General features: G+C 43.1%; 1 protein-coding gene and 1 long non-coding RNA gene across 3 annotated transcripts in view; one reads left to right on the forward strand and one right to left on the reverse strand.

The window, feature by feature from the left end:
- LOC142557455 (uncharacterized) overlaps positions 1–13,601 on the forward strand; it is a 128,718-nt gene that overhangs the window by 99,095 nt on the left and 16,022 nt on the right. The gene's annotated exons all lie outside the window — the stretch shown is intronic.
- LOC142557428 (5-oxoprolinase) overlaps positions 5,839–13,601 on the reverse strand; it is a 166,823-nt gene continuing 159,060 nt past the window's right edge. For both annotated transcript variants that reach the window (XM_075669281.1, XM_075669271.1), the window contains one exon: positions 5,839–6,265. In XM_075669281.1, coding sequence (XP_075525396.1) covers positions 6,191–6,265 — 75 coding nt within the window. In that variant the 3' untranslated portion in view covers positions 5,839–6,190. The remainder of the gene's footprint in view (positions 6,266–13,601) is intronic.

The raw sequence follows: 13,601 nt of genomic DNA on the forward strand, positions 1-13,601 counted from the left end.
CCCAAGCGTATAAGGAGGGCGGCTTCGTTTTTGCCGCTACTGCTACCTGTACTGTTACAATTGGGAAGTTGAGGCTGCCATCGCTGACAAAGTCCGAATCACCAACATCAGGCCTACGAAGGTCAAGGTGGCTGCCGCCAAACTTTATGAAGAGGCAGGGCTGGAGAAGCTGGCGTCCTCGATGCACTCGGAAGAAGGCACCTGGAAGCACCTCATGGGAAGGCTCCTGCAACTCTCCCTTTCCGTCCTTATGTGGTAGATGCTACATCAGAAAATCCCAGGACGCCTTCGACTATCTGCAGAGCGAGTGTCCGCCACAAGTGAGCTGTTTTTCCATCGATGTTAAGGGCTAACATTTTTCATTACCAGAGATCAGCCAGTGCATCGACAGCTATGGTTGCGTTCGTTTTCAGGACTCATGGACGTGCACTGGTATTTGCATTAACAACTCTTTCGAAATTCTAAACTTTTATTCACATTCTGTGATGATCAACGAATGGCTGTTTATTCGCAGCGAAAGATTACATGATTGATAGTAAAGGAACTTTTGGTTGGCGGGCTAACCGCCGTGTTATTGTCGTCGGTGCTGTGTTGATCATGTCGATGGCGCTTTACTTAGCAGGGTGAGGTCGCTGTCGATGCCTTCCAATCCTTACACTTTCCACTTTCATTAACTACAATTACAATTTTGTTTTATTCAGAAAAACCGTGTGAACGTTACCTAGCGTGTACCACTGCTGTCTTTTTTTTTTTTTGTCTGCGTAGTACACAGAACACACAGGGAGACTTGTTCGCTTGAGGCGTTCTTGTGCACCATTGCTCATAACCTACGAGTGTGTTGAGCATTTTCATTGCCTCGCACGGCACATCGCATTATGGACGAAGTGTTGGCAGAATTATGGGGCTGTACGTGCCAGAACCACATTGAATTATGGGGCACGCTGTATTGGCGGACTCGATCCGAATTAATTTTGACACCCTGGTTAAATCTAAGTCAACAAGCGTTTTTGTATTTCGCTCCCGTCGAAATGTGGATGCCGCGGCCGGGATTTAAAGCGCGACGTGGAGCAATGCCGCAAAGCTACCGCGGCGGGTACAGAAGTGTTGATTTAACGTGCGCCCGTTTCCGTATTGTCACCTAGACCCTACGGCAATTTAATGTGGCTTTGCGTCTGCACGCCCTGCGTCAGTTGTGCGCTTAATAAATTTGCATGGTGTTTATTTTTCAGAATAGAGCAGAAACGTGCAGTGCAGTACCTTCAGTTGCCCGAAACGGCGTTTCCTTGCCTTCTGACATCGCCTTTTCCCTGTCGCGCCCTTCCCCCCCCCCCCCCTGTATTGGAAGTGCGAACGACTGGCAAGGCTGTTATTCACTCGTTTCGCGACTGCGCCGGTTGTACCCTTTCTCTGCCTCTTCTCCCTGCCCCTCTCTACCATTATATCTACCTCTCCTCAGGTCCTGAGCGTTAGCAGAAGGGTAAAAGCGCTGCAGTTTCTGCAATGGTTTTGCGAGGGGTCACGGATAATTACAGCTGTCACGAGGCTAATGTGACGACACCCAAGTAGCTCCAGAGCACATTGTGCATATACGACGCGATGGAAAGGTCTAAACAAGTTTATCGCGTCGCCTTTCCTCTCTGCCACGCTCCTTCCATGAACTATTCTTTGAACTATTGACCCTTTTCGCGGAACAGTTTGTTCTTAAGAAACGAGATGGCACTTTCAGCGGCGCGCCGCTAGGCGATTGCAAGATTGGTGGAATAAAAATAGGGAAACGACAGAAAACGGAAGCGTACAAACGCAAAGTTCGCATAGGTGATCAGAAAATTTGGCTGTGGGAGTTCATATTGGTTTGTTTTCTTTATTTCTTTTTTAACCTAGGTTCGCATCGCACCGTTCCAAGGGGGACGCTCATAACATCCATATATCCATCCGCTAAAACCCCTTGATAATTTGAAAGTAGCGACCCTCTCCTCCCTGCGGCGCTTTCCTCCTCGCTTCACCTCTCCCGCCGGCTGCGTGCGCTGCGCACGGCACGCTTTTTCTCCTGGGCTTCCGCGGACGGGCCTCATCATTCTAGGAGGCGCGTTATTTTGGGCCAGTTGCGCGCCCCAGTGGTGCTGAAAATTTCGAGAAATGCTGATAGCAGCATCGATAATGCTGAAGGCAACGTTTATGGGGAGGTTGGGTATTTCTCAAAGCCGTATGAACGGGGTACACTGATGTAAAAGGAGCTTTGAGGCGAGTTTTATACTCCAGACAATTTTTCTGCCACATGATGAGATGCTTTACTTTATGCGTCTGATGTAGTATTGCTTGTGGCACAACCCTCTGCATGTGGCTTATTAAGCGAAAGCCTTAGATCTCTCTTTCACGGTTGCGTTGTGAGGTATAGAAGATATCGCGTGACCCAAGGTAGGCTGGAAGCGAACGAAAGCATGTCCAGCCATGTTAAGAGATGATTACTGAATAGCAAAGTTAATTAATGATTGATTAGTGGATATATCAAGAAGTATTAAGGTCGGTGAAGGTGGATTAGGGTGGATGAAGGAGACTTAAGGTGCATTATGGAGAATTATGATGGATTAGGGTGAAATACGTTGCAGTGCTAAACATTATTGCCTGCAGAATATTCTCTGCATTACTACATCATGACCCCAATTGTGATTGATTGCTCAACCTTCGTAATCAAAGCGCATTGAGGCAACGATTCCGGCTCATGTTAAATCACTGGAAAAAGTTTCCCCACAGAACAAAACTGCAGACGGGTGGTTTTAAAACATTCGCTATTAAAGCAAAGATTCCTGGCCTCCACCTAAATGTCGATATCAACAGCAAACGTGCGCGATCATATGAACCCCCTGCAGATTGTCTGTATCCGTGAGAAAACCAAATAATAATCGTTGTCCACTCATGCATGCATGGAAGTGCAGTTCCAAGCAAATTCCAAAAATCCAAGGTGTCCTTAGGTATCGCCTAAGAGACGCGAATGCAAAAGCATTGTAAAGCCTACTGTAATTGACCTTAATCTACCTCCATCAACCCTAATCCATCCTAATCGGTCTTAATCCTGCTTAATCAACCCTAATCCTCCTTAACACGCCTTAATCCTTGTTCATGCACCTTAATTGCCTTTTATACACCCTAACACACCTTAATCCCCTCAATCCACCTTAACTGGTCTTAATATTCCTTCATTAACTCTAATTCACCTTAATCCTTGTTCATGCACTCTAATACACCTTAATACACCCTAATGAACCTTAGAAGGAGGTGAGGAGGCACGAAGGAAACGAGGAGGTGGCAAAATTCAAAGAGTGGTGGTACTTTCAAATTATCAAGGTACTTTACTCACCGCACGTGTCCTCAGTGACAGCGCACGAATACGAAACCATCACCGCTTCCGCTTTGCTGCTGTACGATCAGATGTTGGAAACGCAACTGAGTTTTAGCTAACGCACTGTGCTCCAATCATGCTGGATTGAATCATGCGGACTGAAGATGTGTGCAGTACTTGTCTGCAAAAATAGTGACTGGCATATTAAGGAATGGAATGAATCTGTGTGGCTAAGTTCGCAGACCGCTGCTGCAACTGTCTGTACATTTTACTGGCACTTCGAGATGTACGGCTTTCCTCAAGGATACAGAAATTTGCTCATCTGCCACAGTTGAATCACTAACCTTCAAAGAAAGTGCTTCAGCCCTGCAGCAACGTACTATGACAGGAACTGTAAGAGTGAGTACCGCTTGGTAAACTCGGTGTTCTCGGTAAGAGTGAGAACAGCAAGAGTGAGTACCGCTCGGTAAACAATGGCAAAGGGAGTAGCGCCGCTTCCTGTCATAGTAAGTTTCGCATACAGTATCTACACACGTATACATCTACCCCAAATTGCACAGAATCTTGTGCCCACTTTATCCCCAACGTGTCAATAAATGAATGGGTGCACACTTGAATATATGCGCACTGTACACGCATAATAAATGACGGACTACACCGATAACGCACGAATAGTCGAAGCTGAATGATTCGTGACGGTCCACAAGAGTAAGCGAGTAACTAGCGATAATATGCATTTGCTACAAGGTATTGCAATGTACAAAAAAGCTGTGTTTCAAGCTTTACACGCATAAAGAACAAATCTGCCGGAACTGAGCACAACCGCGAGCGATTAGGCAGAAAGTCAGATAGCGACTGCACCAAGAAAATTTACTAAGTCAGAAATGCGATAAGCCGCTGCTTCAAGATATTTGTAAAAAAAAAAAAAAAAAGAACGAAGAGCAAAGCACACTAATCTTGATTCAATCCATAAGCGAAAATTTGGATAGCTTGGAATACATATTTAGCTCCGCTTTTAGAACAAGCACCATATATGCTGATCGTGCCATTTGGACATTGCTTAATCAGCTCCAGAAGCGCTTTTGCATGTTCTCTGAAGCTGTAGCCAAAGCTTCGTGTCGTTCACCCAATCACCGTCTGCGGTATCTCCTGAAACAGAGGTATACTAAGCTGCACCACCGTCATACACAACTATTGTAAACATGGAGGCAGTTGAGGCAAGCAATGGACACGTCACCACGTGATCAAACATGGCAGCGCCCATGGTACCACCGCGAAAAGGGTCAATACCCATGACGCGTCGTACAAGACAGCAGCAGCAGCAGCAGTAGAAAAGCCGAAGGAAGAGGCAAAGAAAGCTTCACTTTAAAAAAATAATAATAATAAGGCGAGGACCACGACCTATGTGACGTTACTCTCCGGCTCCGGCATTGGAGAACGTAGGGAATGAATTTTGCTTGCGTAGGCTAGACGGGGCAACTGGCGAGAGTGTTAATGTTGGTACGCAGTGAAACTTGCCTCCTGAAATCGTGGGTTATAGCGACAGTTCAAATATTTTTACCTCTGCTAATAATGAACCAATTTGAAAAAACCTAGCGGTAGAATGCTCCCTAGAGGGCACAACAATTTCCAGTGTATAATCAAAATTCACTATGTCGAATGGTGACGGGCCCATTAACTGCTAATGCAGGCTTACGAGGTCATGCTTTATTGCTTTTGTTTCTTGTTTTATTTCACATCTACCATTTTCTCTCACGTTCCGTTTTTAGAATCAGGACAATGCTTTCTACAAGTAAGGCATTGCCACGCATGCTTTTACTTTTTGCTAGTCGTCACAATGATCATTGTTACCATAATCATGTACGACTTCTTGAAGATTGTAACTGATTCTATAGCAAGACAGAAAGATGACACATATGTATACATGGACTTGATTGCTCTTACGCTAGCTTGAAAAAAAATCTTATGCTTACTCTTGCTTTGTTTTCACTCAAATACCACAGATCACATTTTTTGGTACAGAATATAGTTCAATAACACATTTGCCAAGTTTGCTTGTCTGGTCCATGCGGGAAAAAAAAAAAACTGGCATCATATGCACATCATATGCATTGTGCTTCTGCAGAGGTGTGGACTTTATTGGCTGCATATAAATTGGCAACTAAAACTTTGTGAAAGTCGGGCAAACAATGATGCCAAGTATTCTACTGAATGTTTAGAGGGGGGACCTATCTTGTTGCAATATCTGAGTGGGCACAAAGCAGTGGTAAGCACAAGATCTTATTTTAAAGTTGTCAGAATAAAAGCTTTGCTCATTGTAATATAGTAGATGGACTTAAAAAGTGAGATTCCATTCCAATACCACCGACTCTGCTTGCCATTTAAGTGGACACTCATAGCCTCTTGCACACTTTGAAGTCTTGCTTTTGCATGTCCTTTGACTTGTATACATCTTAATTGGAATCGTCGACTAGCAAACACCAACCAGCCATGCACATGAAGAATTTTTCAAGTAGAAAAAGCTGTATTGTTTATTTGTAGCTCTTTTTTTATAGAATGTATTAGGCACACTCATGTAGCTTACACAGCACATTTAAGGTTCTGTGCGGTTCTCATGAGGTTACAGATAATGCTCATACGTCGAACCACCAGAGCACAAAAATGCTGCAATACAAGGCACAAACTCGCAAGGCCATATTCCATGCTTGCACAGCTTGTAACTGAACACCAGTACCAGTAATCTATCCCGTTCAAATTACAAAAGTTGCTTATTATTTACTTACTAAGTGCTAACCCTCATTGAAATCAACATAGGAAAATAATTCTTCATTTCTACGGTCACCACTGCAAAGGTTACGGAGACTTTACAGTTTGTGGTGATGAAAGACCATAGCCACCACCGCCAGGTGTCTCCACATGAAGAACATCCTGCAAAATAAAAATATCCCAACATATTGAGTGCACAGAAAACTGCAGGACCTGAGCAGCTCATGGAAAGCATATGTTAGGGTGAGATCCAGAGAAAGTGTCTAGTCACTCCACTTCCCTTATCAGCAAAGGCCATGTATTTTTACATTTGTAACAAGACTCCACCACCTCACCAAACAAGTCACACATCATGACTGTCGCTGCAACACTTTCCTTCGACTGCATTGCAGCTTACCTGGCCACATGAGTAAGGATTGATGGGTATAGACATATGGTACACGACTTACCAGCAGTGTAATCAATTTAACTCCTCTTTTCATTCCTTGCAAGGCTGCATTTTTACATGACTACAGCATATTATTTCTTTAGCACAGGAACTCAAAGGCTGAAGAAGTACTTCATCACTTGCCACAAAGCAGTATACTATATCAGTACAAATCGTATTGCCTCCAGTTTCTATCACCAGTTTGTGTCAAGCTTTGAGTGGCAATATGGATGGAGCTGGAGCGATGGAAATGCTACGTCACCATATATGCTGGGAAATAATAAGGCCAGTAATTATATGCAACATGCTAAAATAGATAAATATGTCATCATCATCATCAGCCTGGTTACGCCCACTGCAGGGCAAAGGCCTCTCCCATACTTCTCCAACAACCCCGGTCATGTACTAATTGTGGCCATGCCGTCCCTGCAAACTTCTTAATCTCATCCGCCCACCTAACTTTCTGCCACCCCCTGCTATGCTTCCCTTCCCTTGGAATCCAGTCTGTAACCCTTAATGACCATCGGTTATCTTCCCTCCTCATTACATGTCCTGCCCATGCCTCCCCCCCCCCCATTTCTTTTTCTTGATTTCAACTAAGATGTCATTGACTCGCGTTTGTTCCCTCACCCAATCTGCTCTTTTCTTATCCCTTAACATTACACCTATCATTCTTCTTTCCATAGCTCGTTGTGTCGTCCTCATATGTGTTAAATATATATGTGTTACAGATAAATATGTGTTACAGTTTAATGGCACTGTGGCACTTTGCAACCTTTACATCATAAAGCAAAAGACTGCCAGTAAATTATGAGCTGCCTGAGCTGCTGACCTCAAATAACAAGTTTGTGCTTTTCAGTTTATATAAGCTACAAGGGACAAAGGTTTGTCACAGGGCAGTGGAAAAAAAATGCTGCATTACTTCGGAACTTAACCTTAGCTTGAACTTTCAAGTTACAGTCTACACATGCATGTGTGATGACTAAGCTGTGAGAAAGTTTTTCACAGCTTTCAAGGTTCATACACCTTAGTCCCAAATGAAAATGCAGCTCTACAAAGTGCAGCAGTGTCACATCCTAGGCCTAAACAATGGGTCAAGGGGGCATAACTATTTTTGCAGGCAAGATTATTCAACACTTTGCTGGGCATTCATACACTATGATGCCATACCAAATGTGTTGTATAAGTTAACTACGTATAAAATAAATTATAAGAAATTTTGCTATCATATTTGCACTGCTATGACATGACCATAACATTATGATCGTATGATCTTAACATGATTTGATGCTGTGTCACGTATGCAACATAAAGCTGCGTCAGAAAAGTTGAATTAAAGCAAGCAACTTTTTTATCTCCAAATATTGGCCTTTCAAACTTGAGTAGGGCACTCGGAAACAAATCATTTTTATGTTCAGTAAAGAATTTCTTTTTTCTGAAATGCAGCCATTCAAAAGGTACAGGGACTGCTATAAATATACAACACAAAAATTAACATTTTTCATGTCTCAATATAAAAGTGTGTTATGATCACGTGATCATAACATGAACTGATGCTGTGTTACTTACGCAACAGAAAGCTGCATTATAAAATTATGCAGATTCCACGCACTGTGGGAATCGATGTAAGTGAAGTTTTCTATGCTGTTTGCTTTTATTCACGATAATTAACAGTGATGTTGATGTTGATTGCTTAATTTATTCAATGTTTTCTCCAACACGAGAGTGGTGAGTTGCTGTTAAATGGCACCTTGCGTGCATCGCTGCTGTTTCTCCGCATAGTACACAAAACACAAAGGGAGAGGTGTTTGCTTGAGGCGTTGTTGTGCACCATGCTTCATAACCTCTGAGAGTGTTGAGCATCAATGCCTCACATGGAACATCGCATAGTGGCAGAGGCATTAAACTTGAATTGATTATGGGGCTGTACATGCCAAAACCACAATCTGATTATGAGGCAGGCCGTAGCAGTGGACTCCGGAGTAATTTTGGCACCATGATGTTCTTTAACGTGTCCCCAAATCTATGTGCACGAGCGTTTTTTATTTTGCACCTGTCAAAATGCAGCTGCCTCAGTCGGGATCAAATACATGACCTCAAGCAATTCCATAGCTGCAAAGCCCCCCGCAGCTGGCACAGAAGCGTTGATTTGTCATGCAACCACTTCCATTGTGTCACATGGACCCTGCGGTGTGCTATAATTAATGCGGCTACGTTTCTGCACGCCCTGCGTAAGCTGTTCGCTAGACATACTTGCGTGGTTTTATTTTTCAGAAATAGGATAAATGCGCCATACCATACCTAAAACTTAAATTTATCCAGTTTCCCTGCAACTGCTGTCATGTGTATAGTAGTAGCCTTTCCTTGCCTTCTCATGTCACCTTTTCCCTATCCCCCCCACCCCCCTTTTATTTGTATGGGAACTGCAAGCAAAGAGTGGCAAGGCTGTTAATCACTCATTTCGTGACTGCGTCGGTTCTACCCATTCACTGCCTCCTCTTCCCCCCTCCTCTCTTCCATTCTATCTAGCTTGTCTATGGACTTGCATGTTAATAGAAAGGTAAGTGCTTGCAGGGGTTCACAGATAATTACAGATGTCAAGAGGTGTGGCGACGCCCAGGAAGCTCCAGAGGGCATTAGCACATTCGACACGGTGCAGTTCAAACGAGTTTCTCTTGCTATTTTCTTCTCCATCCCGCTCCTTCCATGTATATACTACACGCTCTGAACCACCCCTAAATGCGGTGTGCCAGACAGCAGCAGCAGTAGCAGCAGCAGTAGTGGGAAAGTCGAAGAAAGAGGCAAAGAAACCTTCACTTTAAAACAGCATGAAGCATTACTTATGCTGCATACTTATTATTATGCTTTAGCAAGCAACTAAAGACAAAAGCTAATAAAACTGAACTGTTGTGCATGACAAACAAACCCATGATCTATCTCTTCATTGTATACTTCATTATTATTCAGCTCTTCTACATAGAGAAAAAGTGGCATGATGTAACGGAACACTAAGAGAAGCAGTAAATCAGTTTAGACTGATGGAGCATTCTTTCAAAGTATTAATTACATTTTCCTGGCTCAAAAATTTCAATTGTTATAGGAGAAAATGTTGCCCATATCTGGCATTTAGAAATTTGCACAGTAGAATTGGCACCAAGTTATTTTGGGGAGTATTTGGCCGGTAATATAACTGCATGTTACAATCGGGGGCACCGTAGAATCATGCAAATACGGTATTTGAGCAAGTACAGTCTTGCAGAAGTATGCACTTCAGAGGTACATACTTCACTATAATGCACTAACACTTCTTAGGAAGATAAAATGCGCATTAAATTTCATAGTTGATGCTCTTTGTAGTATCAAATGAAGAGGAAAGACTAACTGAACAAGTTTATTACAGCATGAAATATTTAACTGAGCTTCAATGTTTGGCAAGGCGAAAAGTAAGTTTCGGTGAGAGACCTGCTTCTCTAGCCAGTCAACTATTCTACAATTAATCAGAGAAACAGTCATATATTTGTTACTTTTTGCTTATTGTCATGGGTTCTGTGGACCTCTTGGTGACATCGACAGACTCAAAGAAGCTCAACCCTACATACTGAACTGCTGTGCAGTGCCACCAAACTACATCTTTCATTTGCCTACTTACTATCAAGGCATGTAAATGCAACAGCAATTACATTTTTCACTGGTTTGCTTATTTGAGATGATATCGAGAAACATTTCAGCATTCATTCATGACACCACTGGCAGCATAGAAAAATCTCTATTCAACCACCCACTTCAATGGCACTGAACCATGCTAACAAACTGCCTTTCAAACTATCAGTGCCAATTATGCCGTTGTCACATTTATGTGGCAAAGTATTAACATGATACGCAGAAGGAGAAAGTGTGGTTTGAAAATGACAAAATGCAGTAATGTAACAGTTCAACAATGTCAATTACTCAAAACTTTTGCCATCACTTTATTTCAAAGTTTTCATCATCATCACCCTGGTTACGCCCACTGCAGGGCAAAGGCCTCTCCCATACTTCTCCAGCAACCCCGGTTATGTACTAATTGTGGCCATGTCGTCCCTGCAAACTTCTTAATCTCATTCGCCCACCTAACTTTCTGCCACCCCCTGCTATGCTTCCCTTCCCTTGGAATCCAGTCTGTAACCCTTAATGACCATCGGTTATCTTCCCTCCTCATTACATGTCCTGCCCATGCCCTTCCCCCCATTTCTTTTTCTTGATTTCAACTAAGATGCCATTAACTCGCGTTTGTTCTCTCACCCAATCTGCTCTTTTCTTATCCCTTAACGTTACACCCATCATTCTTCTTTCCATAGCTCGTTGCGTCGTCCTCAATTTCAGCAGAACCCTTTTCGTAAGCCTCCAGGTTTCTGCCCCATATGTGAGTACTGGTAACACACAGCTGTTATACACTTTCCTTTTGAGGGATAGTGGCAACCTGCTGTTCATGATTTGAGAATGCCTGCCAAACGCACCCCAGCCCATTCTTATTCTTCTGGTTATTTCAGTCTCATGATCCGGATCCGTGGTCACTACCTGCCCTAAGTAGATGTATTCCCTTACCACTTCCAGTGCCTCGCTACTTATCGTAAACTGCTGTTCTCTTCCGAGACTGTTAAACATTACTTTAGTTTTCTGCAGATTAATTTTTAGACCCACTCTTCTGCTTTGCCTCTCCAGGTCAGTGAGCATGCATTGCAATTGGTCCCCTGAGTTACTAAGCAAGGCAATATCATCAGCGAATCACAAGTTACTAAGGTATTCTCCATTAACTTTTATCCCCAATTCTTCCCAATCCAGGTCTCTGAATACCTCCTGTAAGCACGCTGTGAATAGCATAGGAGAGATCGTATCTCCCTGCCCGACGACTTTCTTTATTGGGATTTTGTTGCTTTCTTTATGAAGGGCTATGGTGGCTGTGGAGCCGCTATAGATATCTTTCAGTATTTTTACATACAGCTCGTCTACACCCTGATTCTGTAATGCCTCCATGACTGCTGAGGTTTTGACAGAATCAAACGCTTTCTCGTAATCAATGAAACCTATATATAAGGGTTGGTTATATTCTGCACATTTCTCTATCACCTGATTGATAGTGTGAATATGGTCTATTGTTGAGTAGCCTTTACGGAATCCTGCCTGGTCCTTTGCTTGACAGAAGTCTAAGGTGTTCCTGATTCGATTTGCGATTACCTTAGTAAATACTGTGTAGGCAACGGACAGTAAGCTGATCGGTCTATAATTTTTCAAGTCTTTGGCGTCCCCTTTCTTATGGATTAGGATTATGTTAGCGTTCTTCCAAGATTCCGGTACGCTCGAGGTCATGAGGCATTGCGTATACAGGGTGGCCAGTTTCTCTAGAGCAATCTGCCCACCATCCTTCAACAAATCCGCTGTTACCTGATCCTCCCCAGCTGCCTTCCCCCCGTTGCATAGCTCCCAAGGCTTTCTTTACTTCTTCCGGCATTACCTGTGGGATTTCGAATTCCTCTAGACTAGTCTCTCTTCCATTATCGTCGTGGGTGGCACTGGTACTGTATAAATCTCTATATCATTCCTCAGCCACTTGAACTATCTCATCCATATTAGTAATGATATTGCCGGCTTTGTCTTTCTTTAATGCATACATTTGATTATTGCCAATTCCTAGTTTCTTCACTGCTTTTAGGCTTCCTCCATTCCTGAGAGCATGTTCAATTCTATCCATATTATACCTCCTTATGTCAGCTGTCTTACGCTTGTTGATTAACTTCGAAAGTTCTGCCAGTTCTATTCTAGCTGTAGGGTTAGAGGCTTTCATACATTGGCGTTTCTTGATCAGATCTTTCGTCTCCTGCGATAGCTTACTGGCATCCTGTCTAACGAAGTTACCACAGACTTCTATTCTATTGCACACTCTTTAATGATGCCCCTAAGATTGTCATTCATTGCTTCAACACTAAGGTCCTCTTCCTGAGTTAAAGCCGAATATCTGTTCTGTAGCTTGATCTGGAATTCCTCTATTTTCCCTCTTACCGCTAACTCATTGATCAGCTTCTTATGTACCAGTTTCTTCCATTCCCTCCTCAGGTCTAGGCTAATTTGAGTTCTTACCATCCTATGGTCACTGCAGCGCACCTTGCTGAGCACGTCCACATCTTGTATGATGCCAGGGTTAACGCAGAGTATGAAGTCTATTTCATTTCTAGTCTCGCCATTCGGGCTCCTCCACGTCTACTTCCAGCTATCCCGCTTGCGGAAGAAGGTATTCATTATCCACATATTATTCTGTTCCGCAAACTCTAGTAATAACTCTCCCCTGCTATTCTTAGTGCCTATGCCATATTCCCTTACTGCCTTGTCGCCAGCCTGCTTCTTGCCTACCTTGGCATTGAATTTGCCCATCAGTATAGTGTATTTTGTTTTCACTCTACCCATCGCCGATTCCACGTCTTCATAGAAGCTTTCGACTTCCTGGTCATCATGACTGGATGTAGGGGCGTAGACCTGTACAACCTTCATTTTGTACCTCTTATTTAATTTCACAACAAGACCTGCCACCCCCTCATTAATGCTATAGAATTCCTGTATGTTACCAGCTATATTCCTATTAATCAGGAATCCGACTCCTAGTTCTCGTCTCTCCGCTAAGCCCCAGTAGTACAGGGCATGCCCGCTTTTTAGCACTGTATATGCTTCTTTCAGCCTCATAACTTCACTGAGCCCTATTATATCCATCCCATTTACTGCCCTCTAATTCCTCCAATAGCACTGCTAGACTCGCCTCACTAGATAACGTTCTAGCGTTTAGCGTTGAAGTTTTGCAGTGCTACAAATCTGTCTAGAACAAGACGAAATCAAACATACCCTGGTCTAGCATGTTACCAGCGATTCAACTGAATTAGCATTTGCTGGGACTTCTAGAACATGTCTCAAGAGAGTTAAAATTTTATGAAGCTTGATGAGAGTGACCTCTGTGTACATACCCTGAATTCTAGTCTCAAAGCTTGTGTAATGAATGGAAGGACCAAAATAACAACATAATGAAAAAGAAATGCTTTGGTAACTTAA

Source organism: Dermacentor variabilis, chromosome 1, assembly GCF_050947875.1.
Source record: "Dermacentor variabilis isolate Ectoservices chromosome 1, ASM5094787v1, whole genome shotgun sequence".
Lineage (NCBI taxonomy): Eukaryota > Metazoa > Arthropoda > Arachnida > Ixodida > Ixodidae > Dermacentor > Dermacentor variabilis.